We start from the raw sequence: 26,007 nt of genomic DNA, 5'->3' as shown, positions 1-26,007 counted from the left end.
AACTTAGGCCCTTTTCCCAGCAACCACCAGTCATATTTCATTGATTCATGTGTCATTATTTAGATAATTTCCAGGCTATTTTTGGGAAATATAAATCATCCATCTGCGAGTTAGGGAACTGTAATGACCAGCAAAAATGGGTTTCTGGCTGATCTAAAAATGGTGAATGGTACAATTACAATTGTGTGTTCATAATTGCTATGCATTTTGTGTAAACAGCAGAAAATTGCCACACAGCCATGCAACATGAAGCGGAAATGGCTGTTTTTTTTAAATTCCCCATGAGTAGCTGAAGCAGAAATGTATATCATGGCAGTTACTAGTAAAATTATGACATTCTGGTACGAAACTAAATTTTGCCCAAAAGTGGACTTAGAAAGAAAAGGGGATTTCAAAGGGAAGTCACCATATGTCTGTTCCAGACTCTTAAACCAATCCTGAGAGAGGGGTTGGAGTTGGAAGGAGAGAGAAAGGTAACTGTCCAATCTTGGGTGCAAGAACTCTTGTAGGGAGGTACCCAAGATTGTAAACTTGATGGTGTTATCACTGCTATATAAAATGGATGCACTATGAGAAAAGGAGAGAGCTCCTAAAATTGCCATCGGGAAGAGAGCTGCTAAACCTGACCATCTGACAGCCACAAGGAAACAACAAAAGAAGATTTTGCAGAGTTTTTTTCTGGGTGGAGCTGTCTATTGCTGGGAAGGCCTAAAAGCTGACTGGGTCCTATTGTGGAGTGTTGTGGGCCATCCTTGAGAGTAGAGTGACCGGGCCCCTGCCCTATCTTTCCAGAGGGTCCTGAAATGCAGCTGGCCTTCCTGAACTTTAAACAGAGGTTTTCAATGTAAGTAGACTTGAGTCCTTTGTAACCAAAAGGAAGGGGAATCTGCTGGCCTTAAATCCCTTCCCTTTATAGTGGGCCGGGGTGGGGCGGGGGGGCAAAACTGTGTAGATCCATAGCCTATTTAAATCTAAATATGAATTTAATGAATTCCCCTTGGCAGAACACCACATGGTGATTTGTGTTAAAATTCAAAATTAACATAGCTCCCAGTGTGTGCTGAAAACTATAGACTGTCATTTCATTGGGCAATCCTATGTGTCCAGCTTCCCCGATACAGGCCTTTAAGTGGAAGGGGGTCTGAAATCCAAAATGCTTCAATCATCCCAATTCTTGCTGTCCAACTTCCCCATCACAGGCCTTTAAGTGGAGGGGGTCTGAAATCCCAAATTCTTCAATCATCCCAATGTTTGCAGCCCAGCTTCCTCAGCACAAGCCTTTAAGTGGAGGGGTGTCTGATATCCAAATGTTGCCATTCATCCCATTGTTTGCTGTCCAGCTTCTCCAACACAGACCTTTAAGTGGAGGGGGTTCTGTAAATCCCAAATGCTTCAATCATCCCAATTTTTCCTGTCCAGCTTCTCCAACACAGGCCTTTAAGTGGAGGGGGGTGGTCTGAGATCCAAAATTCCCTAATCATCCCAATTTGGTCTGTCCAGCTTCCCCAACACAGACCAAAGTGAGGGCTGGGGGGTCTAAATAAACAGCTACATCACCCTGTGTTTATTTTAAAGCAAATGTAGGGGTGGAATAATAATTGCCATATGCATTTGCTCAAATGTGTAAAACTAAACTGCTATCTGTTTAATTTGCGCAGGAAAATCGAAATTGCACAGCATTGCATACGTAAATGGAATTGGGTCATTGACCAGTGCTGAATATTTTTTGAAGTGAACTTTGTAGAAAGAAAAGTATTGTAATTTGTATTTTTCCCAACCCATTGATCTGATTTATTTGTGTAACAAGAAGTTAATCGTGAGCCACAACGCATGTGTAGTGTAGTGTGATTTATATTACCTATAATTCAAATAAATACAAAAATGTTTCTTGTACACTGGCCTGGTTCTTTGCTCATTGGTAGCTCAAGGGAGGGATCTGAGGGGCATGATATGAGGCTGACAAAGAGCTGAATAAAATAACTTACTTTAACTGTTTACTGTGTGACTCTTAGCTTGGGGAAGGCACTCCCTGTGTTTAGGGTGGCCTCTCAATAAACCATTACAATGTCCAATATTAACTTTATGAGAGATGTACTGAATTCTTTTAATAGTTAACAAAATGTCCAATATCAAATTCACAGATGTGCAGTCCTTTACATCTATTCAAGCATCAGAGCTTTTAGACAGCAATTGTGCTGACTGACACAGCATACCAACACTATCCACATAACACCACTAAATGTTCAGTGCCAGTTTCATTATAAGTGAACTCTATTCTCAAACTAATCTCTCCAAGTGTCCGGTGTTAACTTCACTCGGATGTACATTGTCAATGTCAAATTCCCGAGTGATATGCAACATGTTACCACTACTTACATTGCATTTCCAATTCTTATTAACTTCACTAGAGATAAGGGCAATTCCGCAACTAATCCCACAAAATGTCCAATGTTAACTTTACTAGAGATGTGCGGCATTCTCAGTAAATTCCCCTGAGTGATTGATGCTACCTGCACTAGAGATATGCAGTATTCTCAAACTAAACCCGCACAGTGATCAATGTACCTGCACTAGAGATATGCAGTATTCTCAAACTAAACCCGCACAGTGATCAATGTATCTGCACTAGAGATATGCAGTATTCTCAAACTAAACCCGCACAGTGATCAATGTACCTGCACTAGAGATATGCAGTATTCTCAAACTAAACCCGCACAGTGATCAATGTACCTGCACTAGAGATATGCTGTATTCTCAAACTAAACCCGCACAGTGATCAATGTACCTGCACTAGAGATATGCAGTATTCTCAAACTAAACCCACACAGTGATCAATGTACCTGCACTAGAGATATGCAGTATTCTCAAACAAACCCGCACAGTGATCAATGTACCTGCACTAGAGATATGCAGTATACTCAAACTAAATCCGCACAGTGATCAATGTACCTACACTAGAGATATGCAGTATTCTCAAACTAAACCTGCACAGTGATCAATGTACCTTCACTAGAGATATGCAGTATTCCCAAAATATATCTGCACAGTGATCAAGGTACCTGCACTAGAGATATGCAGTATTCCCATAATAAACCTGCACAGTGATCAATGTACCTGCACTAGAGATATGCAGTATTCTCAAACTAAACCTGCACAGTGATCATTGTACCTGCAGTATTAGTACATTTCGCTCAGTAATCAATGCTAACTACACTGGAGATGTGAGGAATTCTCAGATTAATTCCACTCAGTGATCAATGTACCTGCAGGAGAGATGTGAGGTATGTTCAGACACATTCCACTCAGTGATCAATGCTAACTGCACTAGAGAAGTGAGGAATTCCACTCAGAGATCAATGCTAACTGCACTAGAGAAGTAAGGAATTCCACTCAGAGATCAATGCTAACTACACTAAAGATGTGAGGTATTCTCAAATTAATTCCACTCAGTGATCAGTGATACATGCACTAGACATGTGCAGTATTGGTGGATTCATTCCACTCAGTGATAAACGCTACCTGCACTAGTGATGTAAAGTATTCTCAAACTAATTCGACTCGGTGATCAATGTACCTGCAGGAGAGGTGTGCAGTATTCGCAGACACTTTCCACTCAGTAATCAATGCTACCTATCCTACCTGTCAGCCATTTAAATCTTCCTATTGGTGCTACCTTCCTACAAAATATCCAGGTCTCCATTAAAGGTGCTACTTGTGTTTATTTAATGTCTACATATATGAAAGTCCTTTGATCAACACAGCCACAGAGCTTGTCAACTAAACTTGAGGCCCAAACGGGTTCTTCTGAATAGTGGTCCTTCCCCGCATGATTCATGATCCCACAGGAGACCCTTGGGTCAATCTTTCTGGTAGGGGACTCTATGCCCGTCTGAACAGCTCATCTTCCAATGCATAAAGTCTTTTCATCGGATGTCATGTATTTCATTAGCAAAGTCAATGATGGATTTGCTAGTGTACACGCTGACCACCTCCGATCCATCTCTGTGCTTGAACCCACAGAATGTGTTTGTAAGCTTCATATCAAATATTCAATAATGCAATCAATCAGGACGCAGAGAGAAAGCCATTGCAGCGTCTGTCTGGGGATCGGTATTTATGGTGATCTGGAGTTACCCGAGCGCCGTTAAACATGAGCATTCAATCTGCTCAGGCCGCACTCCAGGATAGGACTATCGACAGATGTCAACATGAATTCAAGCCACTTACTCACAGGTGACAACCCATGTTCACAGATCATTCTTTGAACACAGTCAGCATTCTCTTATGCTCTTACCGCGAGGAATATGAACCCGCACCCCCCCTCCCCACATCCCCCTCACATCCCCCTTGCCTTCACCTGGGGACTTAAAATAGAGGAAAATGCTTAGAATCCCAACAGAGCCTAACAATGACAGGAATTCGAATTCTAAATGAGATCACAACTTCAATAGCCCAAAATTCATGGTGTCCTATGAGTGTGACAAAATAAGAAAATGATGTAGTTAAAAAGATTGTGTCAAGATTTTGTGCCTGCGAAATTGATGACCGTATAACACAGGCGTTTGCAACCTTTGGCTCTCCGGATGATTTGGACTACAACTCCCATCAGCCCCAGCTAACCTAGTCAATGGTGCACGATCAGAGGATTTGCTGTTAAAATCATGTGGCGAGCCCCAGATTGCAGATCGCTGCACCATGTTGTGCACGTTTTTCTAATCTTGTAGCAAAGGGCACACGAGTTGCACTATTTGGAAGGCAAGGCCGGTAGGTTGCAAAATAAAATGTTGTTAAAGTGCCTCAAACCTCTATTTTCGATCCTTCACCCATAATTAGAGAGAGAGCCAGTGAGGGCTTGCCAGTGCCCGGGCACTCCAGCCATTGATGGCAAGAGATCACCATCCAAAGGGGTTGGGTGGCATGATGGGAGGTACCACCATGTGTTTCTACACGTTCACGTGGTCTGTTCTTCTGTAGATTTTTGGAAAAAAATGCCACTGTTGCAGATCGCTGCAGGTCTTTGGTCTTTGTGCCACTCAACCCCACCTCGACAACCAGTTTGACACCAAGTGGCCGGTACATGTCACCACTACTGCTGCAGTAGCACAAGAAAGGGGACAGGGTGTGACATGGCAGCAGGCGTGGGAGCCGAGCAAGGGGACAATAGGGTTTGGGTGGTTCTTGGTGGTGGGGAGCCGAGAAAGGGGACAATAGGGTTTGGGTGGTCCTTGCTGGTGGGGTGAGGAGCATTCTGCGCGTCTCTCAAGAAATCATGCCACCTCCGATTAGCCAGAGCAAAAAAGTCTGCCCTGACGTGTTGCTAATCTGGAGAAGGTTCTTATTAAAAAGAGACCTGCTGGTGAAATGAATACTGTGTGAAGGTTTTGACAGGGAACATTTCATGTCTTTTAATGAGAACCATCACATTGTTTAAATGATGTGAATGTCCTTTCTGGCTCAAGATTCTTCTGTGTGTGGGCACAGCAGGTATCAAATATAAAGTGGACAATATATTTTTGTATTTGAGGTCACCTTGAAGACTTTTTAATTCAGAGCAGGCATATAATGCACCATTGCAGGGGCTGCAAAGGAAATTCTAGCAGGTTGGGATTAATAGCTGAGTTGATGATAGAACAAAATAATGATCATAAAAATCCGAATGTTTTGTACGTCCTAGCCAATCACGATGCAGGAATTCTGGGCATTATTAGCCAACAATAGTGACACGGAATTTTACATCTCATTGGTTCATTGCCGCTGCCCGAGCACTCACTCGGCTCTCCTTTTCCCCCCACATCTCCCCCCCACAGTTGCTCTACTCTCCCTTCCATCTGAGGTGCACTGTTTGGCGGACTCCGAGGGCCGCCTCCAGTCCATGCAAACCTCGGCTCCATGCCCGACCTTAGCTCACACTCCTGTTTACCATGCCGCATTATGGTGGGTTTACTTTTAGAAACCCGTGACCCCACAGTGCACAATGTCCTGTCGCCATGACAATGCGTCACCACACACTGGATCCCATGCATTTTTCATATATTGCCACTCCAGGCCAGCCCTGCTTACATCACACGGGTGCTAAAAGCCATAGCCCACGGGGAGAGGTGACAATGGCAGTCATTAGGTGCCCACAAGCCTGACTCAACGGACTCAAGAGGAGCCTTGCCCAACCACTTGGGCATTCATAGGTTCCCACTTAAGGTAAAGATACATGGAAGGAGTGACTCGCTCTGTGATGTGCAGCAGGCTTTGCAGGCCTTTGACCATTGGTTTCACTCTGAATAAGCACAATTAATTACCACCTGGTGAGTTGTCCAAGAGATCTCTGCTAAATTACCATTGGACAATCAAGTACTCCTCAGAGGGAACGAGGTGCATTGTGCTTGTGGGATTCAGTGTGCATGGACCAACTCTTGCCGCCTCTTCATTCTGGATAATGCACTCTGTAGGCCATTGGTAGGGGAAGAAGGTAATGGATGGCTGCTCCTTCGTGATGATGATGATAATGTGAGCATCTTTACTTAAATACAAGCCTGGCACAATACTTTAAGAAGGGCCCTCAAGTTCCGCTTATACCATACCTTGATTGCCATACTTTTTCAGAATCGAAGGGCAGAGTACTTCCCAAGAACGGAAAAAAGGGACTTGTGCTTCCTTTAATGTATGTGACAAATCAACTTCTGGGGCACCAGTGGTCCAGGGATGAAAATCGATTCTAGGCCATCAATCAGCCCCACACCTCTACTACTCCAGAAGGGATCCGAACAGATTGAAAACGCAAGCAAATTATAAACCTCCTTGTCTAATTTTTGTAACGTGGACGGAAGCGCAGGCTTATCTCCGAAAAGGTTGTGGATCGCTGGTTAGTTGCAACACAGCAAAAATACAATTATTACCTAATGATAAAAGGGACTGTCCAGTCAAGGTTGTATGAACATATCTACTTTATTATTAACACAACAGACAGCTCTAGCACACTAAGAAAAACCACCCACTCTGTAAACGAATGCATAGGACAGACAGTTTCAAAGAAGGAAAAGGGATGCACTCTGGATACTGACAGGAGATTAGTTGGTAGAGAAAATAATCGCCACAGTTCAAGGATACTTGGTTTCAGTACAAAGGGAGCAATGGGTCTTAAAATGTCTCTAGAGGCCTTCAGAGAAGGACCAGGGGAACATAACCACAATCTACCTTGTGTTTGTAGGTGTCCTTAGTGTTCAACAGGGTGGATCCAGTTTCAGGGTGCTTTGCAGCTTCTGCAACAGAGTTCAAGATGGAAGACAGCTGTAGGTATCAGGCGGCAAACAGTTTGGGGAGTGAAGCTGGACAGATGGCTGCAGGCTGGCCTACACTGTGGCTTGGAGCCAGGAATCATTGTCTCAGGCTGGTCGGAGGTTCTGAATCACTAGTGAAGGCACCGCAGAAGTCTTTAAGCGACTGCGGCTTGACAATGGTCAGCGTTGCAGTTGGTAGCAGCTCCAGGGATTCAACTAGCTCAAAAATTTCCTTTAAGGCGGCGTCGATGGATGCTTGCCGGTGCACTTTTCCTTGCTTCTTCCCTCGGCTTGTGTTGTCCTTTAAGGCGGGTAGCCTAAAGCTGAGGAGTGTGTTGCAGGCAGCTGCCTTGTCCTTGGCTTAGGGTTCAGAGACTCTCTGGCGCTTCCTGCCTAGGGAGCTTGCTGCAGAGCGTATCAGGGCACGCTGTGTGCTGGCTGGCTACTGGTCCTGGAACTGCCGGAGGGTCCTTGGGATGCGGTATCTCCCTCAGTTCCCTGGGAGATGTTTAGGGGAGGGATCTGGCTTCCCTCTTGGAGGTCATGGCCTTCCTTCACTGGAGGAAGAAATAAGGCAGACTGCACCTTCAGTCAGGGTCTTTCTTGTGCTATTGCAGCAGTGTTGATGAGTTTTCTTCTGCTTCTAGTGAAGCTTTTAGATGATCTGCCAAAAGAGGGGCTCAGCCCTCTGTTAAAGCCAAATGGACCACAGTGATTGGTGTAGGCTAAGCCTACCTCAATGAACCAATCCTGCGTCCCCACCAACAATCTCCTGTATGTGTGAGGTCATAACCAGAGTGCCTTGCAACAGAAAAGGTAAAGGGCTGAGATTATGTAATACTAAATCGCACCCATCTTCCTGTCTGTTATGGATCAAAGGGTCTCTCTGGTTAATGGAGCTCTATGTGGTTCGCGATTAAAGCAGCAGGTCTCCCTTGAACCTGGGGCAAGACCAGACTTTCTGGCTCCTGCAAACCACATACTCGTACCTTATGAATGGGGCACCCCTGCAGAGTTGACTACTGTAAACATGCAGTTCCAAAAATGACAGTTCACTGTCAATTGATACAGAGGAGCTGGAGCCTGCATCAGTTTGACACAGTTGCAGATGAAAGGTTGTTGGGGTTTCCTGCCTCCTTTGTTAGCCTCTGCAGCCAGTGGGCCTCTTTGAATTACCTTGTGAATGGTATGCAAATTGCTACCACCAGCTGTAAGGCCCAAGAAAAGGCCATGGCGGATTGTGGCGCCAATGATAGTTAATCAGGCTGGCCATGGCAAGGTAAAGGTTTGGCTCCCCCCTTCTGGAGATGCAACGTGTACTCCTGTCATATCCCAACTAAATATGACAAGGGGGGCTGCGCCTGTAGACATCAAATCGGCACATGATTGGACAGTGGTTGAAAGTCACTCTTAATGGGATAACAAACAATTTTTTGGGGAGTTATGGGCAACGCATGTTTTGCTTACCCATTGGTTAAGGTGTAGGGTCTCATATTGATCCCATTGTAATATTACTAAATTATTTGGAGATGAAGGGGGTCGGAAATCATTTGCAATGTTTTGTATTTTTTTTGCAAAGAAACAAAACCCATTATGGTACTAAACACAGAGCGGAACACCCTGATGTCACAAAGTTGAATGTAGACCTATGTTTGGTGATACATTTACGACTCACCAATAAAATACTCAAATTCAACTCAGTTTGGAAAGAAAGGAACGGTGAACATATGGTTGCAGAAGTTGTTGATGTACTGTAGGCCAAACACAATTATACAATGCCATTCTGTGCATTGCAAAGTAGGACACCTCATTTAACATTAAAAGAGACATGGGGAGCAAGGTCACAAATGTTCCTATACCACTCTATAAGGCACAGCTGGGGCCACATTTATTATATTGTGTTTCCTTACAGACATTCTCACTAAATTAAAACCCAACACAGGCTTTGGTGTACAATTAAGGTTTACATTTAGAAAAAAACGAAACTGAAATAAACAATTAATCACACAACTTTGTGCAACCACTCTGTAACTGATGTGAATGTGAAACACCTGAGAATAAAAAGAACCAAGCAAAGCTAGGACAGCTTTGATCTGAATGTGTTTGAAATTAGAAAAGCATACCCGTATACACAATAAATCAGAAACAGTAGAGGATCAATCACAATAAATGTAGCATTAAAAGAAATCCATAAAACAATATTTACAGTAGAGGAAGCATGAAGATGCTGGATGTGCTACGAAAATGTAGAGAAACGGGGCATGCCTGAAACAAAAGCTCAGCGAATGGCGAACCTCGATGCGTCAATGTGGGTGGAGCCAGAAAGGATGCGCAATGTATTTCAAGCGCTTTTCACTGTAGCTGCAGTGAATGTGGCAGTGAGTTTGCTTATTTCCCCCTCTACAGCAGCAAACATCCTACCCTCATATCTTTTTCTGCAAATAAAGTGCCTCTCAGAACTGCTTGGACAGCTTCCCACGTAAACAGACAACCTTCTCAGATACATTGCCACGCCCCCTTCACCGCCCGAACCAGAAATCAATTACCACAGAATGTAGCAGGGAAATCAAAAGTGTTGCACATGTTCATTTTCGAAATAGAAGCACACCTAACGTTATGTTGCACGCACCACGGTGAAAGGGTGTGTTAATGGCACCAACCTCTTTCTCAAAAGAAGGACATCAAGGAGTGAGTGCTGCATACAATAATTCCTTTCTTTTCCCACTAAACATTGTTTAGATGTTACAAAAACAATCATTTTGCATATTCATTCAGCTCAGTCTTTCCTCTAATAAACGATGTGAAAGAAAGGTTTTAATCCATCTGCCACTAACATATTGCCCTGGGATGTAAATTTAACTCATTTTCAATCATTCTGATATGCAGCTCTCATTTTCCTGAGGTATAGTTGTGTTTCACTTCAGAGATGTGAACGCTGCCACACGAGTAACCACACTTTTCCATACACATACATTTTTGTGTGAGCTTGAATCTGTTGGAAAAAATATATATCTGCATTTTAATATTTGCACACGTGGCATTCACCCACTTGTGATTGAGCTATAAAAGGTCTGGGGTGTCCTTGGATGTCCCGGGTCTGTACACACACTGTTGCAGGTAGCCTGTGCAACCCGGTTTGTGATAGCAATTGTGAATGGAATTATTTAACATGAACAAGTGAAAAAGGAAATTCCAGAAAGTGTGGCTCAAAACATGGCATTGGTCAGGTCCCTGCACCTTGTATACATACCCCTGCTACTACATATCAGATTGATTGAGTGTGATTCTTGGATCAATGACGTTGGTCTCATTAACAGCCCTCATAGAGCATCAAGTCAATCAGTCTTCACTAGAGCAGAGACTGAAACCCTTCGGTTTAGGACTAGGATTCCCATGGTTCCTCTCCATTGATGAACGCAGCTAAGGCTGATGGGAGTGGTAATCCAAAACATCTGGAGAGCCAAAGGTTGAAGACCCCTGATGCAGAGGAAGCAAACATCTTAATAAGACATGGGTGGGTGTTAGAAATAATGTTAACTTTTAACACCCTTAGGCTATAAACATCTCATTTCAGCACAGGGGTTATATGTGTCCTAATTGGGGTGGAGGGGCAGCGATCCATATGCCTCCCCAAAGTTGGAGACCCCCTATAATCTTGTATTTTTGTACCGGTACGCTCGTTGCCCGGATTTGGGAACTCAAGATGAAATTACTATTTACCGTTCAAACTTAATGGAAACAGCAGATTTCTTCAGGTGGCTTTGCTGTTCTTTGAGACAAAGGCTTGACATGTCATTCCTTTTGTAAAACATCCTAAATGTTCTCTGTTTGCATATCAGAGTAAATCAAATATTGTGAATTGTATGGCATGACACGTACATACATTATCAGGTAAGCACTCCTGTTAGGGATACTCCTGAGTAGAACATGCCAAACAATCTCACATCAATGTTCCGTAGTGAAAAAACAAGCCTTGTACCATTGGGTCAGGGCATCTTATGTCGTAATCTTATAACCGGAGTGGATGTTAATGAAATGTCTCCTTGTCTGTACCCTGTTATAGTTATGAGATATTTTAACACAAGTGGAAGGGTGCAGGTGTACTACGCCACCAAGTTCCAACCTTGGATTTTGTCCGATGCTATTGAAGGAGCTGCATTACCTGAATAATGACATGGAGTCATCTACAGCAGGCCTGTAGTGCGGTATCACAGCAAATAGCAGGTCTTCCAATTACCCCAATCCAAGATATTCAACAGTACATCCACCCTGCAGTGCAACTGATTGAATAAGAAAAAAGCACCCTATCAAGAACTCGTTCTTGCATCACCTGCAAACGCCTCAATCTCCTGAGATATCCTTCATGGAACGTTATCGCTGCCTTGTCTTTTCTGAAGACAAGACTCTTTTGTCATTGTTACATCAGGGGTAGATTTTTACCCACATCCGAGGATCTGTGCCAGAGGTTTATTGTTTTAATAGATATTACAATATCTGAGCCGTACATTTGAAGAAGCATTAACAGGATCAATACGACACAAAACAGGCTGCAGACAATGATCACATATTGGTGTTTTTCTTGGCAAAAAATCTTGAAATACTGGAATGGTTGAAAAATGCCAGAACCCTTGTAGGAGCTCACAGTGTTACTAAATACGGCTCTAGTTAAAGGAAACGTAATTAACCCGTACATCATACTATCCCTGGTGTATGAGCAAGCAGGCGCACTGAAACAATGTTGGTGCTGCTTACATGGACACGCCAACAACACAATCCCTGTGTACATGCAGATGCCTGATAAAATAATCAATTGTCCATGCGAATGAATTCCCATCTTCATGGCACTTTCAATTACAAATTAGAGGTTCACGTCCAAACAAATGTGCAAGAATACAGGTGTGCAGGTAGTAGAAATATAGAAATATGCATTACAGAGGATTTAAAAACAAAGGGTAGTGCATATAAAAAGAACACCCTCAGAATAAATCAAAACACCTTCTCTTGCGCCCTGTCTCAAAAAGCTGAAAACAGAAAATGGCCACATGTCTAGTCTTTGCTATTTGTTGTGAAATAAATATGAATTAAAAATGACTCACCATTTTTGTCAGCTCGTCTAAAAATCTGAAATGAAAAAATAGGGAGGGTTATATCATATCATTTTAAAGTGTGCACTTACAGCTGAATAGTTCACTGTTTATTTGACACTTTGAAACATTGTTTGGGGAACATTTTTACAGGTTGGAAAAGTTGCCCGACGACAGGATTTAAAAGGTCTGCAGTGTATTCACTTTTTAAGTGTTGAGAAGTGAGAATTACGGCAAATTACGGCAAATGTCCTCATTGGGTAATCAAAAATAAAAAATAATAGGGTAAGGTAAGAGGGTTATTAAGGCACAGTGAAGGTTTCTTTGATGACAAGTGTTTAGGGATTGTAGTGTGATTAGGGAGTGGACAGATTTCAATTCTGTGGTGGGGCCAGGACAATGGCTTACCTGAGATTCCCAATCTCAGGCAGGCGAAAACAGCTGCGTATGAAGCCTTGCCCAGACATGCAGTGCCCAGATGAAGGTTGACCAACACCGTGGCAGGATAGCAGCATCAGGTGCCAATCCCTGCTCGGAATTCTACCCTCCACGCGTGCGGACGTATGCACAATATATGCCTTTAAAAGTTGGAATACTGTTGCCAATCCAGTACGGGTATAATACAAATTAGCTTTAAAACGATATTTGCCAGCAACATTCATAATAAAAAAACATACTCTAATTAGAATATGCAACATTAAAATCTTTATCCTGGCTTCCAGTATTATAATAGTGATACACCCCAACTCTTTAGCTCATTAAGACCATACCAGTAGTACTAAGGGCATAAGCATCTTTTCAGTATATGTTGTCTGGATATTAAGTTGATGTTAGAATGTTTAGCTCATGGTCAGAAGTGGGAAAGGAATATTATGGAAGGCAGAGCATTGTACCCCTTCCCCATCCTAGAGCGTTCTTATAGTCATAACCTGACAATGGACTGAATGCCCTCCCTGCATATGCTATAACCAGCAGATATCTGCAATGCAGATAACAAACAAAGCAAGAGAGATATTCGAATCAGAGGCTAGCTGATTTTTCAATCTTCATGGTTGCCCAAAAATAATTATCAGTTGCCCATTGTACACCCTGGAGCAAGCTGATAGGGCCAGAGCTGATTGACCTTATGTGGCACTCCCTTTGAAGGAGGCAATATAGGATACAGCAGAATGGCTGTAGAATTATGATCAAGCCCAAAACATTTGAACCCAGCCCTCCCTAGAAATTGTCATTGGGTACCAACGTGATCATATGTTCAGTTTAAGGTGCAAGGTAGCACCCGTTTAGCAGTGTGGTTAATTGCACCCAAGTACAGTCAATAATAACGCACGCGAAAATACATGTATTTATTTATTTATTTGTATCTGTGGAGCGCGCTACAGCCCAGAGGCATCGAGGCGCTGAATATCAATGTGTTAAGCTTCTGGTTGACTTAACACTAAAAGCCACCAGTAAGGGTTGCAGAGGTTGTTCCTGCAGCACATGACACCATTTAAACAAAAAAATGTGTTTATTATGCGCTTAAGCCCGCAGGCGTCAAAGCCCAATACCATCAAAACAGACATGGGGAGGGAAACAAATAAACAAACAACAGAACAAAGAACCATGCAAAGAGTTCAGAACAAAGGATGGAGTCTAAATCATAAAAATGAATTTACGTAAAAAATATACATAAAGAATGCAGATAATGAAAATGTTTTCAATTTTTTCCAAAAGGATAGGAGGGAGGATTCCGACATTGTAGGAATAGGAAGAGAGTTCCACAATACAGGTGCCGAAACCTGAAATGATTTACCACCCACACGGGTGTGTTTGGCACATTTGCAGAACATATGGGGCCTGAGTCACAGACATGTTTCATAATGGCAGAGTCCCATAGGAAAACGCTCTGTGAATCAGCCCTTACATGCTGAGAACCTGATTGCAATTCTCGAGTCCCTTTGTACCATTTCAGATGCTCTTTGAGATATTCTGGAGCATTGCCATACAAGCATTTATGTGTTATTGTTAACGCTTTATATTTAATCTGTTGGGAGATTGGGAGCCAGAGGGGTTTTTTTCAACACTGGTGTGATGCTTTCACGATGACCTGTGTTACATATTATTCTAGCTGCAGCATTCTGGACTCCCAGAAACCGAGCTATTCCCTAGGCTGGCATCCCCACTAGCAATGCATTACCATAGCCCACATTGCTTCCTATACAGCTCTTGCCACAATAGCAGCATTAGTACTAGGTATGAATGGCATACTCTGTCTGAGCAATCTAATATGTCAGTGGCACGCCCTAACTGTGGCCGATATGTGATCAATCATGTTCACATTTGAAATAACAGTAATGGACAATGATTTAGCTCTTCTCAAGATCGGGATACAATGTAAACCCAGTATTAGTGAGTCAGAAGTATTCACAATCGTTTTTGACATGTCCGGCATAGCCAATAGTGATATCATTGAGACAGAGCCAATTGTCTCTCATCCAAATGCTAACCATGTCAAAAATATAAATAACCAGCACGGTATCAACATCTTTAATCACAGCGAGAGTAAGCAGCAGCTGGGTATTATCAGCATAATTCTGAAACAAAATATAGTTTCCAACCAACAAATCGTGAAGTGGTTTAATATACAGGTTGAACAATAAGATATGATAGACGCGCTGGACACCTTCGGGAATCAAATGTATACCTGAGGATACTTGGCCGAGCACAACCTTAGCTATTGTTTTCTGTAGGAAGAAGTCGATCCAATCAGATTATTTTTGATTCAGGTTGAGAATATTTGACAGTCTAGCTAGCGAGATGTTATGCTCCAAACATCAAAGGCAGCGGACAGATCTAAGAACATCAACAATTCAAGCTTGCCTTCGTCAAGCATGTTAAATATGGACGCTGTGCAGCGGTGAGCGGATTTGGACGTGAGCCTATGTTGCTCCACTGTGGCCCCCGAAATCCTGCTTCATATTTCCTGATCCCCAAGGCTGGCAACCTTTGTTTTTATATCTGTGGGCAGTGAAAGTGCTATGCTTCGCCCAGTAGGCCTGCTTCAAGGAATCGGGTCCGGGAAACCCTCTGCAGGGCATGGAAAAGTGGACGGTGGTGTGGTGGGCTAAGCGTCATTGTTATGTTATGTTATGTTATGTTAAGGGAATTTCTAAAGCGCATGGAAACCCGAAGGTATCATGCTGGAGAGAATAGACATGAAGCCACCGCCAATGCATCTCGTCACCTAAAATAGATATGTTTTTACGGCTTTTTTGAAGGCCAAATGGTTGGATAGTTTTTTTATGGCAGGAGGAAGTTCGTTCCATAGCTGAGTCGCCGCTATGGAAAAGGCTCGGCCCCTGACCCGCACACGACGGAAGGGAGGCGCACAGAGAAGATCAGCCAACAGCACTTAGGCAGATGACGGGTGAACATGGTGCGAAGATATTCCACACCCTGATCATGCAGCGCCCGATGGACAATACATAATGTCTTAATGCATTGAGTCACCGGGAGCCAGTGAAGAGCCTGCAGAACCGGTGAAATGTGGGCCCAATAAGGCGAGCCTGTGGCAGCAAGCACAACAGGCCCGCAGCGAGGCAGAGCGGACTGCGAACCTCCAACAGAAGGATCTGGCGGAGTGCTGCCACGGGAAGGGACAGCAGGAAGCGACGGGATCCCAGGCCTGCCGAGGAGCCGACCGGCCCAGGGAGTGATGCAGGCCTCCGCAGTGGGAAGGACCGGTCCAGTGGATAGCATCAGGAGCTGCAGGAAGAACTACACTGCCCAGAGAGCAAGGCTGCAAGTTGTGACCATACCTGGTGAGTGCTGGTACATATGGGACATTGCAAGCACTAGGAATATTAGCTGCCCCGGCAGCAGTGGTGAAGGTCTTGCAGCAACATAATGGTGCCCGATGGGGGAGGGCACTCAGGAGATAATATCCTCAGCATTGCATAGCCACTGCACTGAGGATTATACACCAGCTTGCCTGGTGCAGGCCCGTGGGGCAAACAGGTGGGGCACCGGAGGAACAATAAATGTTGGGTTACCTGGAAAGACGTTGAAGTAAAGCAGAGCTAATTTAGGAGCCCAACCTGGCCACATAATATACTGTTTGCAGCTTTAGGCCTTAGAAAAGGGGTGATTGCGGCCACTGTTTCCCTTGTGGATATGACTGGGCAGCGACTAGGAAAGGCTGGATGACAATATAGGGGGCTGACGACCTGGGATACTGCCCCGAGAGATGGTGTCTAAACAGAGAAGCAAATGGCGGCCCAGGGTTGGTGGCGATCGCCAGCAGGGACACATCGGACAGCTGTGGGTGTGGGAAGCAAGTGAAGTAAACACCCTGGAGTATAGGACGTAGCTCTTTGCCCCATAGACCGTGTGAGTGGAGAGGTCTGTTCACAACAGCTGCGGGCCAGCTGGCACATGGTGACATTGCAGAGGAGACAACGACCCTGAACCTGATCCAGAGAGGGGAGTGGTGAGGAAAGGCAAGTGGCATTGGCGGATGACACCTTCCGGGTCTAGTGGAGGAAGGGAGCAGTGGGGAAGCCATGCAACAGGTGCCCCTGGGAAGAGTCAATGGCAGAAAGGTGGCCGGCTCTACCGGCAGGCTAACTAGGTAGCCATGGTCAAGGATAAAACCAGGAGGTGCGGGCTCCAGAAATAAATTGGCCAATATACTGTGTGTCGCCCCCCGTCCACTGTGACTGATATGCCAGTGGTGCGCAATGTGGGAGGAGATTCCCCGGACACCCACCTCTACCTCAAGGACATTAAGGGGGCCATTGGGGAATGTAGAACCTCTGTTGATAAGATTGATGGCCTTGCATCAGAGGTATCATTCCTGAGGCAGGACCTGCGGAAGCTGGCTACAAGTGTTGGAGATGCAGAGCAGTGTATCTCTGACTCAGAAGATGCTCTTAGACGCCTGGAGAAGCAGATGGTGGCACTCACCCAGAAACGTACTCACTTGAGCATAGAGCAGAGGACAGCAAGTGGAGATCGCAGTGAAACAACCTATGACTTCTTGGAATGCCTGAAAAGAAAGAGGGCCCCAGTGTGCAACTGGTTTTGGAGCAATGGTTGGCGAACCTGTTTGCACCAAAGAGGCTGTTGAAGTTTTTCTCATCGAGAGAGCGCACAGGATTCCTGCTGGCCCCCCATCCCAGGAGCGGCTCGATGCACCATTATTGCATAGCTCCTAAATTACAGAGATCGTGATGCCCTGCTGCAGATGGCGAGTCACTTATAATGTCTACAGGATTGTATTCTTCCCGGACTACACTAAGCAGGTCCAGAGAGCTTATCAGTCCTTGGACTCAGTCAAGAAAAATCTGGCATACTTGGGGGTCAAATATGCTCTCTTCTTCCCGGCGCTATTGAAGGTGCATCATGAAGGGACAGTGTACCTGTTCAGTAACCCATCAGAGGCCTGGAACTGGCTAGAAATGTGTATCCTAGCAGGCTCCTGGCAAAGACCATTAAAGGGGAAGCCCAGGTCAGAGATGACTGAGGCCGCATCCCAGCCTTTGTTTGATATGCAACCCACGGAGCACCCCGATGAGTCTGTCTCTGTGTCGGATGCAGGAGGTGTGGGCTGAGCTACCTGCCCAGATGATCCTGGTTAAGCCAAGATGTCTTTTCTCTTTCTTCTTTAAAATGGAGTGACTATTCACTAGTGGCAGCTGAGCAGGGGCGGGGGTGCGGGGTGGCTCATCATGACTGCCTTGATGTGCACCCCACCCAGGGTTGGTTGTATTTTCTCGTGTCCAGTTAATATGGGAGTAGAGCGGCAGATGCTTCATGTTGGGGTGAAGTACGGGGTGGGAGGGGAGGGGATGTTTCTATGGTTCCAAGTTGTTTTCCATGTCTTGCTTGAGGGATCTCCACTCGGATACGGGGAAGGATGGGGATGGTGGCAGTGGATCCGGGTGTTGTATGGCTGTTTGGTGGGGCCAGGCACTTGATAAGGTTGCTCTGGGATGATGGTTAATGATGTGAAGGTTAAGTTGATGACTTGGAATATGAATGGGCTGCGCTCCAGTGTGGAACATAAACTGGTGTTGCAATTTCTCAACAGATACACTCCCGACATTGCACTTCTCAATGAGACACATCTTGTTGTAACAGTGTGTAAATTATTTCTTACAACCAATTACAGAATGGCATTCCATGCTAGCTTCTCAAGGGGCTCCAGAGGGACACTTATACTCCTTCATAAAAGTATCCCATTCCAGGTTAAAGAGGTGACGTGGGACTCAAGGGGTGCTTTGTCATGATCAGAGGGGAATTATGGGGTGCCACTTGGGGCATGGTGGTGGTGTACGCACCTCCGCTGCTTCTGTCCCCGGCCTCCTGACTGACCTCCAGGCATTAACCCTTCATGGTCACATCGACATGTGGGTGTTTTGGGGAAACTTTAATAAGACAATGGACCGGAGTCTTGACAGAACATATGTCGGCAGTATGAATCCCAAGCTTCCCACAAAGTTGGGCTCTGTCACTAATGCTCTGAATTGGGTGTATGCCTGGAGGTAACTGAATGAAACAGAAATGGGGCACTCCTTTCTCTTGCGGTTTCATGGCTCCATGTCCAGGATAGATCTTTTTTTTGTCCTGTCGGCTAGCGTCCACCGGTTACTATCTGCAAAATTCCTATCCAGCACAATTTCAGATCATTCCGAACTAGTTATTGAGCTCAAGAGTAGGCGGGCCAGGCCAGTGGCACAATGGCAACTGAACACATAAAACTTGGAGGACCCTGAGTTTATGGCAGAAATGTTAAACAGGAGGGAGGAATACTTTAGCTTGAACAAAGGGACATTTGACAGCCGGTCCCTTTGTGGGAGGGCTATAAAACAGAGCTCTGAGCGGAGGTGCTTTCATTGGTGGCAGCTAAGCAGAGTGAATATAGGCAACTGGTGGAGGAGGAAGAAAAGACTGCATGGCAGGCAGAGGAGGAGTTTCTCGCCTCTGGGTCACCTGCAGCACGGATAGCTTTGATCACGGCTTAGGAGACATCACGCAATGTGGCCTTGGACAATGCCAGAGAGGCGTACTTGGCTAGGCAGAGTCAAATACACGAAACAGAGGACAAGGCAGGGAAAATGCTAGCATGGCTGGAGTGAGCAGACAGGGGGAATGGATATGTGCAGGTTATACAAGACACCCTGGGGAGGGCACTGATATATGACGTAGATATCGTGGGAGCGTTTACCCATTTTTATGAGACCCTATATAGCCCCTCGCCTAGAGGGTCTTTGTCAGTAAGAACAGGTGTAATCGACTTGTTGGCTCTTCCCAGACTCAATGCGCAGCAGGCCTCGGATATGGAGGCAGACATTTCAGAGGAAGAAATATCTACAACGCTTGTACAGCTGCAGTCGCGAAGTACCCTGGGCCACAATGTCTTCGAGGTGGAAGTGGCTGGGGGATCGGGTGATTGGTCCTCTACATCTCCTTTTAAGGACCGGATCCCAGGAAGGTCAGCATAGTGGTTCTCCGGAAGTCTGGCAAGCCACCCGAGCAATGCGCCTCCTATACACCAATTTAGCTAATTAATGGTGAGACCAAGATCCTTCCCCGAGTCCTGGCCAACCATCGAATGGGGGTAACAGTGTCCCTGATTCACCTGGATCCGTGCAGGTTTATGCCTTCCAGGTCCACACGGATTAACCTCCATAGGTTTCAATTCGCTATAAGTCAGGCTGTGGCAATTCCGGAGGCACTATCCCTCCTTGCAATAGATTTTGTAAAGGCGTTTCACTCTGTGTGTCGGGATGCGCTGTGGGAGATTATGGGCCGAATGGGGTTCGGAGAGAACTTCTTGTCCTGGAACCGTCTGCTCTTCAGCTCTACTGAGGCGTCAATCAATGTTAAGAGGATCTCTTAACGGACGTTCTCTCTTGGTTGGGGCATGAGGCAGGAATATTATGCATGCTGGCAATAGAGCCACTTGCGATTCAACTCAGAGAAAGTCAGGAGTACAACGGGTTCAAATGGCCCGGGGGTTGCAGAGTTTCACTGTATGCGGATGATCTCCTGATTTATATGAGTAGTCCAGCGAGAGCATGCCCTGATCGTAACCCGCATACTAGCATACTACGAAGGATTTAGCGGGCTGAAAGTACATTGGCAGAAATTAGTCCCTTTCCCACTGCAGGGTGGGTGGGAATGTGATCCCACGGACATACCCATATGCGCTCACATTATCGGGCTTAAAGTACCTTGGCATTCATATAAGTCTAAGGGCCGCATTCCGACCTTGGCGCAAAGGGATACCAGGCACTGGTAAGGACACCGGTGCCAGTTATCCCTTTGCGCCCTATTCCGAGGTCCCCCAACGGGGCACGTAAGGTACATTTGGTCAGACCAACGTATTTTACGGTTCCCATTAGGGGACCAGGGCGCAAATAACGGCCTGGTTATGCGCCGGGCCGTTATTTGCGCCCTCCCCATTCCCATTGAGCCCCATGGGGGCTCAAATGGGAATGGGGATTGCCATTTTCAATGGGGATTTACCGGTCCCGCAAAGGTCAGAATAGACCGGTAAGTCCCATTGAACCAGGGCGGACTCAGTACCGTTATTGGAGGCAGTCATGGCACTAATAGCACCATGACTGCCTCCAATCTCGGAATGAGGCCCTGTGTCTTTCTGAGTTCCTCCGGCTTAATATTTGTCCTGTGGCAGACAGGTTTGCCCTACATGTAACACACTTGAAATCTCTCCCATTGACTTTACTGGGCAAGGTGGCTCTCTTTAAGACATTAACTCTCTCCAAGTTCCTACATGTGCTGCAGAATGTTCCAGTGCCAGTTCCTAGGCAAGTTTTCACAAGCATTGTGGGTTTCCTACGTGGGTTACTAAAGGGGGGCAAGAAAGCAACCACAGATGGCCCTGAAGAAACTATACATGTCGGTTTTGGAGCAGGGGGTAAAAGTCCTATTCAATCTCCGATAGTATTGTTGGGCTGCTCAACTCGGGGTAGTAAATGACTGGCTACACATGTCGGCTAAGGGAGGAGGCACACCAGGACATTGGATGGGGGGGCAGGGCGACCCTGGACCAGCCAATCTGGTGCAATGCGCATTCGCCCGAGTTGCTTAAAATGTGGCGGTTCATGAGCTGAGAAGCAGATGTGGTATGTAAGGGCCGTTTACACTTGTTTGAAGCATTACAGGAGTAGTACGGTCTGGCGGGTAGGGAAAGGTACAGATATCTGCAATTGAAACATGCCTTGAGTGCTCAGTTCCTATCTTTGGTGAAGATCCCGAAGTGCTCGCCCTTGGAGGCTAACTTTCTCCCAAAGGGCATCCCCTTCAGAGTTACATCCATACTGTATCAAGTGTTAACTGATTTCGGCACCAGGGAGCTATCTCACCTGAAGGAGAAATGGGAACGAGATGTGGGGGAGTTGGAACCTGAACAATGGGTGGAGGCACTCATGTTTCCTAGGGGGGTGGGGATCGTGGACAGACTTAGGTTAGTTTAATACAAGATACTCCATCGGGTGTATTATTCTCTAACAGCATTGGCCCAGTTCGGGCACTAGCACGAATGATGAATGTCTGAGATGTGGTGGAGAGGGGGGCACTTTTACCAAATATTGTGGGATTGTCCGCAACTACAGGTGTTTTGGGGTAAATGTGTGCGTAGGCGGACAACAGCGATGGGAGTTCAAGTGTCTTAAGATCCCAAAATGGTACTGTTGGGGATATGGGGTGAAACCGGGTTCACCAAAGACCAGACATTTTTAGGGCGGTAAAAATGGGGCCGGCTAAGAGGGTTATTGCATCACTTTGGGGATCTGCAGAGCACCCGAGACTGAGTCAATGGGCAGCGAAGGTGGACCGCTGTAAGTCATTGGAAAGGAGAGTCTACAGGGTGAGGGGCTGCCTGCAAAAATTCTGGAAAATTTGGGACAGATGAGATAGGGTAAATAAGGGGGGTATTATGCTTGTTTTGTTTATGTTTTGGTCCCATACAATGTAACAATATCACCCACTGAAACATTTTGTTACATATTTACCACGTCATCAGCTTTTATGTTATCTAGTGGACCTGTCCTATCAAGCACGGACATCTGTATGTTTTGTTTTGGTTACTTTCTCAAAATTAATAAAATGTTTTAATAAGAAAAAAGAATGTTAGATATGTTGTGATTAACATCCAGCATTGAACTTTCTGTACTGTGAAATGGACAAAAACCTAACTGATATTTCCCAAAAAGACAACAGATTGCTGAGGTTGTAAAGAAGCGATTTTGTCCAGTATTTTCAACAGGAAGCTCTCATTGGTTATTGGGCGATAGTTCTGAGGATCACCAGGATCTAGCAAGGCTTTTTTTTTATAATAAGAGTAATGCAAGCGCACTTAGTGGAATCTGGAATAACACTACTGACAAAGAATTAATTAATTAACCATATTGGAGATAGCATTGGCCAAACAGGGACCACAGTCTTTTATGATTTTCCATAGCAGATATCTGTTGCACAATATGTTGCCTTCATTCCTCTTATAACAATTGCCACTTCAAGCTGTAGAATGAATCAAAGTTTTCGATTTTAAACAGGATAATGTAAGCGACTTCAATTCAACACTACAGCTAAGTCAATGCCTAGTCTGGGATGCTGATGGAAGCCCTTATTGATGTATTTTTATGTCCAGCTCGTTTACTCTGGATGACAACCCTTATATAACACCCCTCTCTTAGAATCCCCCTGACCCCACTGAGCCAAGAAGTAGGTTTGTTTGGCAAATTAAAAGGTTTATTTGAAAATTAAACAATATATATCTATCACACTTTTATAGTAAATTAATATTTGATATCACACTTGTGAAGATGATAGTGATCAACAATTGATAATGTTACAGTGGTACACTCTTTTTGATGGCTTAGAAGTGATATAGAAAGGATAAAGTAGCTGAGAATGCTTTTATGGCTTCAAGGACAATGCAATGATGAATGAAATGAAGTAAAGAAAATAAACTTGATATGACTTCAACAAAAGACAATGTAATCACTTTTCTTTGACAATTCACCCCCCCCCCCTTTATGCAAGGTAAAGAGATGGAAGGAAAGCACACAGTTCTCAGGAATGCAATCAAATATAATTCAGTTCCCCCCTAGCAAGCTTAGAAGAAAACAGGTAGGAGTTTGAAACACAGGCAATATACTTTGATGTGGTATGCAAAGAAGTGAACAATATGCTAAAATAATTTTAATTCCCTCTAGAGGTTCAGGGTGGGTGACAGCTACTTTGTATTAGTTCAGGATCACTTTAGCAATGCTCTATGAATGAGTGTCAGGTTGCAAACGAATTCCAGCAAAGGAAAGCAAGGACAAATCTTTTTACACGTGGCTGAAATTAAACAAAATGTCAAATCGCGGCAACTTTAGTCGCGTGCATCGAGTGCAATTACGGAGGGAGTATGAGTCGCTTTAGAGCTTGTTGGAAAGCTTAGAATCTCAGCTTCACAATAAAAGTTAAATCTCGCTTCTATCCCAAACGGTTCCGGAGATACGGTCGATCTAGTAAAGGTAGTTTTTCGGATTTAAAATTTGAAAGCTCAGAATGACAGAAGACAGTTTTCAAGTTGGAATGACACGATTCTAGGAGGCAGTTCTAATAGATTAAAATAGTTTGGATTAGATTATTTTAAACTAAGAGATTGGGTTTTGGCACAGTGAGTACCCACACTATATTTTTGAAATAAGCCGTCAAGGTCTGGTCAGGTTGGACGGGACTTCCGGCGGGTGGTTCTGAAGTCCCGGCTATCTGGGTCAGCTCTGCTCTCTGGGTCTGTCAGGCATCGGTTCTGCTCACAACAGTCTGGTCTGAGGTTCTCTCTATTTCCGGATACAGCACTGCTTTCTGGATACTGCTACAGGTTCTTTCAAAAGTTCTTGACAAAGAATTCAAACAGCTCGCCCGGCTGTTGAATAGTTTGGTTGGTTTTGAGGCCTGCTGAAGAGAACTCAGCTTGTGGGTTAGGCCTTTGCTTTGAGTTCTGGAGTCAGAGTTCTAAGTTCTGGTCTCTGTCTTGCTGGAGTCAGTCTAGGTCTCTGGAGTTCTGGATGTGAATTTGTCCGTCAGCGTGCTCCGCAGAAAATGGGAATTGAGTGTCTCTACCTGTCCCAGCAGTCTCTTTTTATGTGTTTAGAAAGTGGGTGGGTCGGCTAATTCGGCATGCCCAACCCTCTCAACTTATCATTGCCCAGTTCCTCCTCTCTTCCTTGATTTGGGAGCTGGGTTGTGTGTCATATTTATGGCTTACAGAAAGACACTCCCCTTGTCAATGTGCACACAAATCTATTTCTGATCCAAATACATATTTCCCAGATACACAATTTGTTGAAATTACATGTACATATTACAGATTCCTTATGGTCCATGCTTGTCCGACTCTGATCTTCCTGGGGGCTTGCATTAAAAAATGACAACTTAATTTTGTTTTTAATTGGTTTACCAATGTTAAATCTGTATCAAAAATTACACCAATGTACACTCTCCTTCTACACACATTCCAGTAATTTATTAGGTTTCTAGCATACACCTGGTGTCTGTAATATCAATAAATAGTGGGGTTTTGCCTCAGAACATGGTACAAAGTTGAATCAAGTCTTGAATTGTGGGTACATTTCTTAGATTGAGGTTCTCCAAATTGCACATTTTTGTAAGCTTAATACAATATTTTAGAAGCATTTAACTTAAACATATATTTGCTGCAATATGATTCCACAAAAGTGTCTGGGTCCTTTCCCCCAGAAACTTGGGAGTACCACATGTCTCTCCTCTCCCATGCAGGGCTCTGTTTACAGTCCACACTGAAAATCAACATACCCCATTCACGTGCAAGGGTCTAGTGTGTCGGCTGAGGTGAGCAGGCCAGGGGGCCACTCTGCATTTGGTTAGCATGTCCATGTGATCTCCTGGGCTGTTGTGTGGGTCTCTGAGGTGAGAAGGTTTCCCAGCCTCTTGGCCTGTTAATGCAATCAGATTGTCTCTGGGAACAGCAGGTGGTTAAGAGTTTTAATTAACCAGCGGGCCTTTGAAGGTTTCCAGCTGTCTCAGGAGGCTGGTTAGCTTCTGAAGTAGCAGTTCTCCTGTCAGAGTTTAGACTGCTAGCGCCGGTTTGTGGACAAAGCTGATACTGCACCCATTTTTGGGATCTGTCTTGAATCAATGCATTTCAATAGAGTGGTCTTTTGCTTGATAGTATAGGATCCTTGCTTAACATTGTTTTGATGGCATCCTTACAGTAGAGTGGTGATGTGGAACCCCCCCACAAGAAGGTTGTATCTTTAGAGTGGTCTTGTGCCCATGATTTTAGCAACTTTTTTGAGATAAAAAAAAAATCGGATTTTGAACAGAACCATCTTTCTTTGCACTGGTGGGTGGCAGATTAGGTGACCATTTTGGTGTGCGCAAACTGCGCAGTTCTCCTGGATTCTGGCGTGAATGTGGGCGGCGACAGCTCATCCCCACATCTACCCAGTCTATTGATTTAGTTTGTTCTGGGATAGAATAATGGGCGGCGACAGCTCATCCCCACATCTACCTAGTCTATTGATTCAACATGGGTCAAAACCCTGGACAATAACTAGCTAGTAGTTTAGCCTCAATTGCTTCTCTAATATTATGTAGTTTAAGCAAGA

General features: G+C 44.8%; 1 protein-coding gene across 2 annotated transcripts in view; it reads right to left on the bottom strand.

Annotated features, from left to right (window-relative positions):
- Positions 1 to 26,007, bottom strand: part of NECAB2 (N-terminal EF-hand calcium binding protein 2) — a 1,606,005-nt gene that overhangs the window by 1,514,447 nt on the left and 65,551 nt on the right. For both annotated transcript variants that reach the window (XM_069604778.1, XM_069604779.1), the window contains exon 2: positions 12,368 to 12,392. In XM_069604778.1, the coding sequence (XP_069460879.1) occupies positions 12,368 to 12,392 (25 nt within the window). The remainder of the gene's footprint in view (positions 1 to 12,367; positions 12,393 to 26,007) is intronic.

The sequence above is a fragment of the Ambystoma mexicanum genome, chromosome 1p (assembly GCF_040938575.1).
Source record: "Ambystoma mexicanum isolate Mex_15411 chromosome 1p, UKY_AmexF1_1, whole genome shotgun sequence".
Lineage (NCBI taxonomy): Eukaryota > Metazoa > Chordata > Amphibia > Caudata > Ambystomatidae > Ambystoma > Ambystoma mexicanum.
This window is presented reverse-complemented; position numbering and strand designations above follow the sequence as displayed.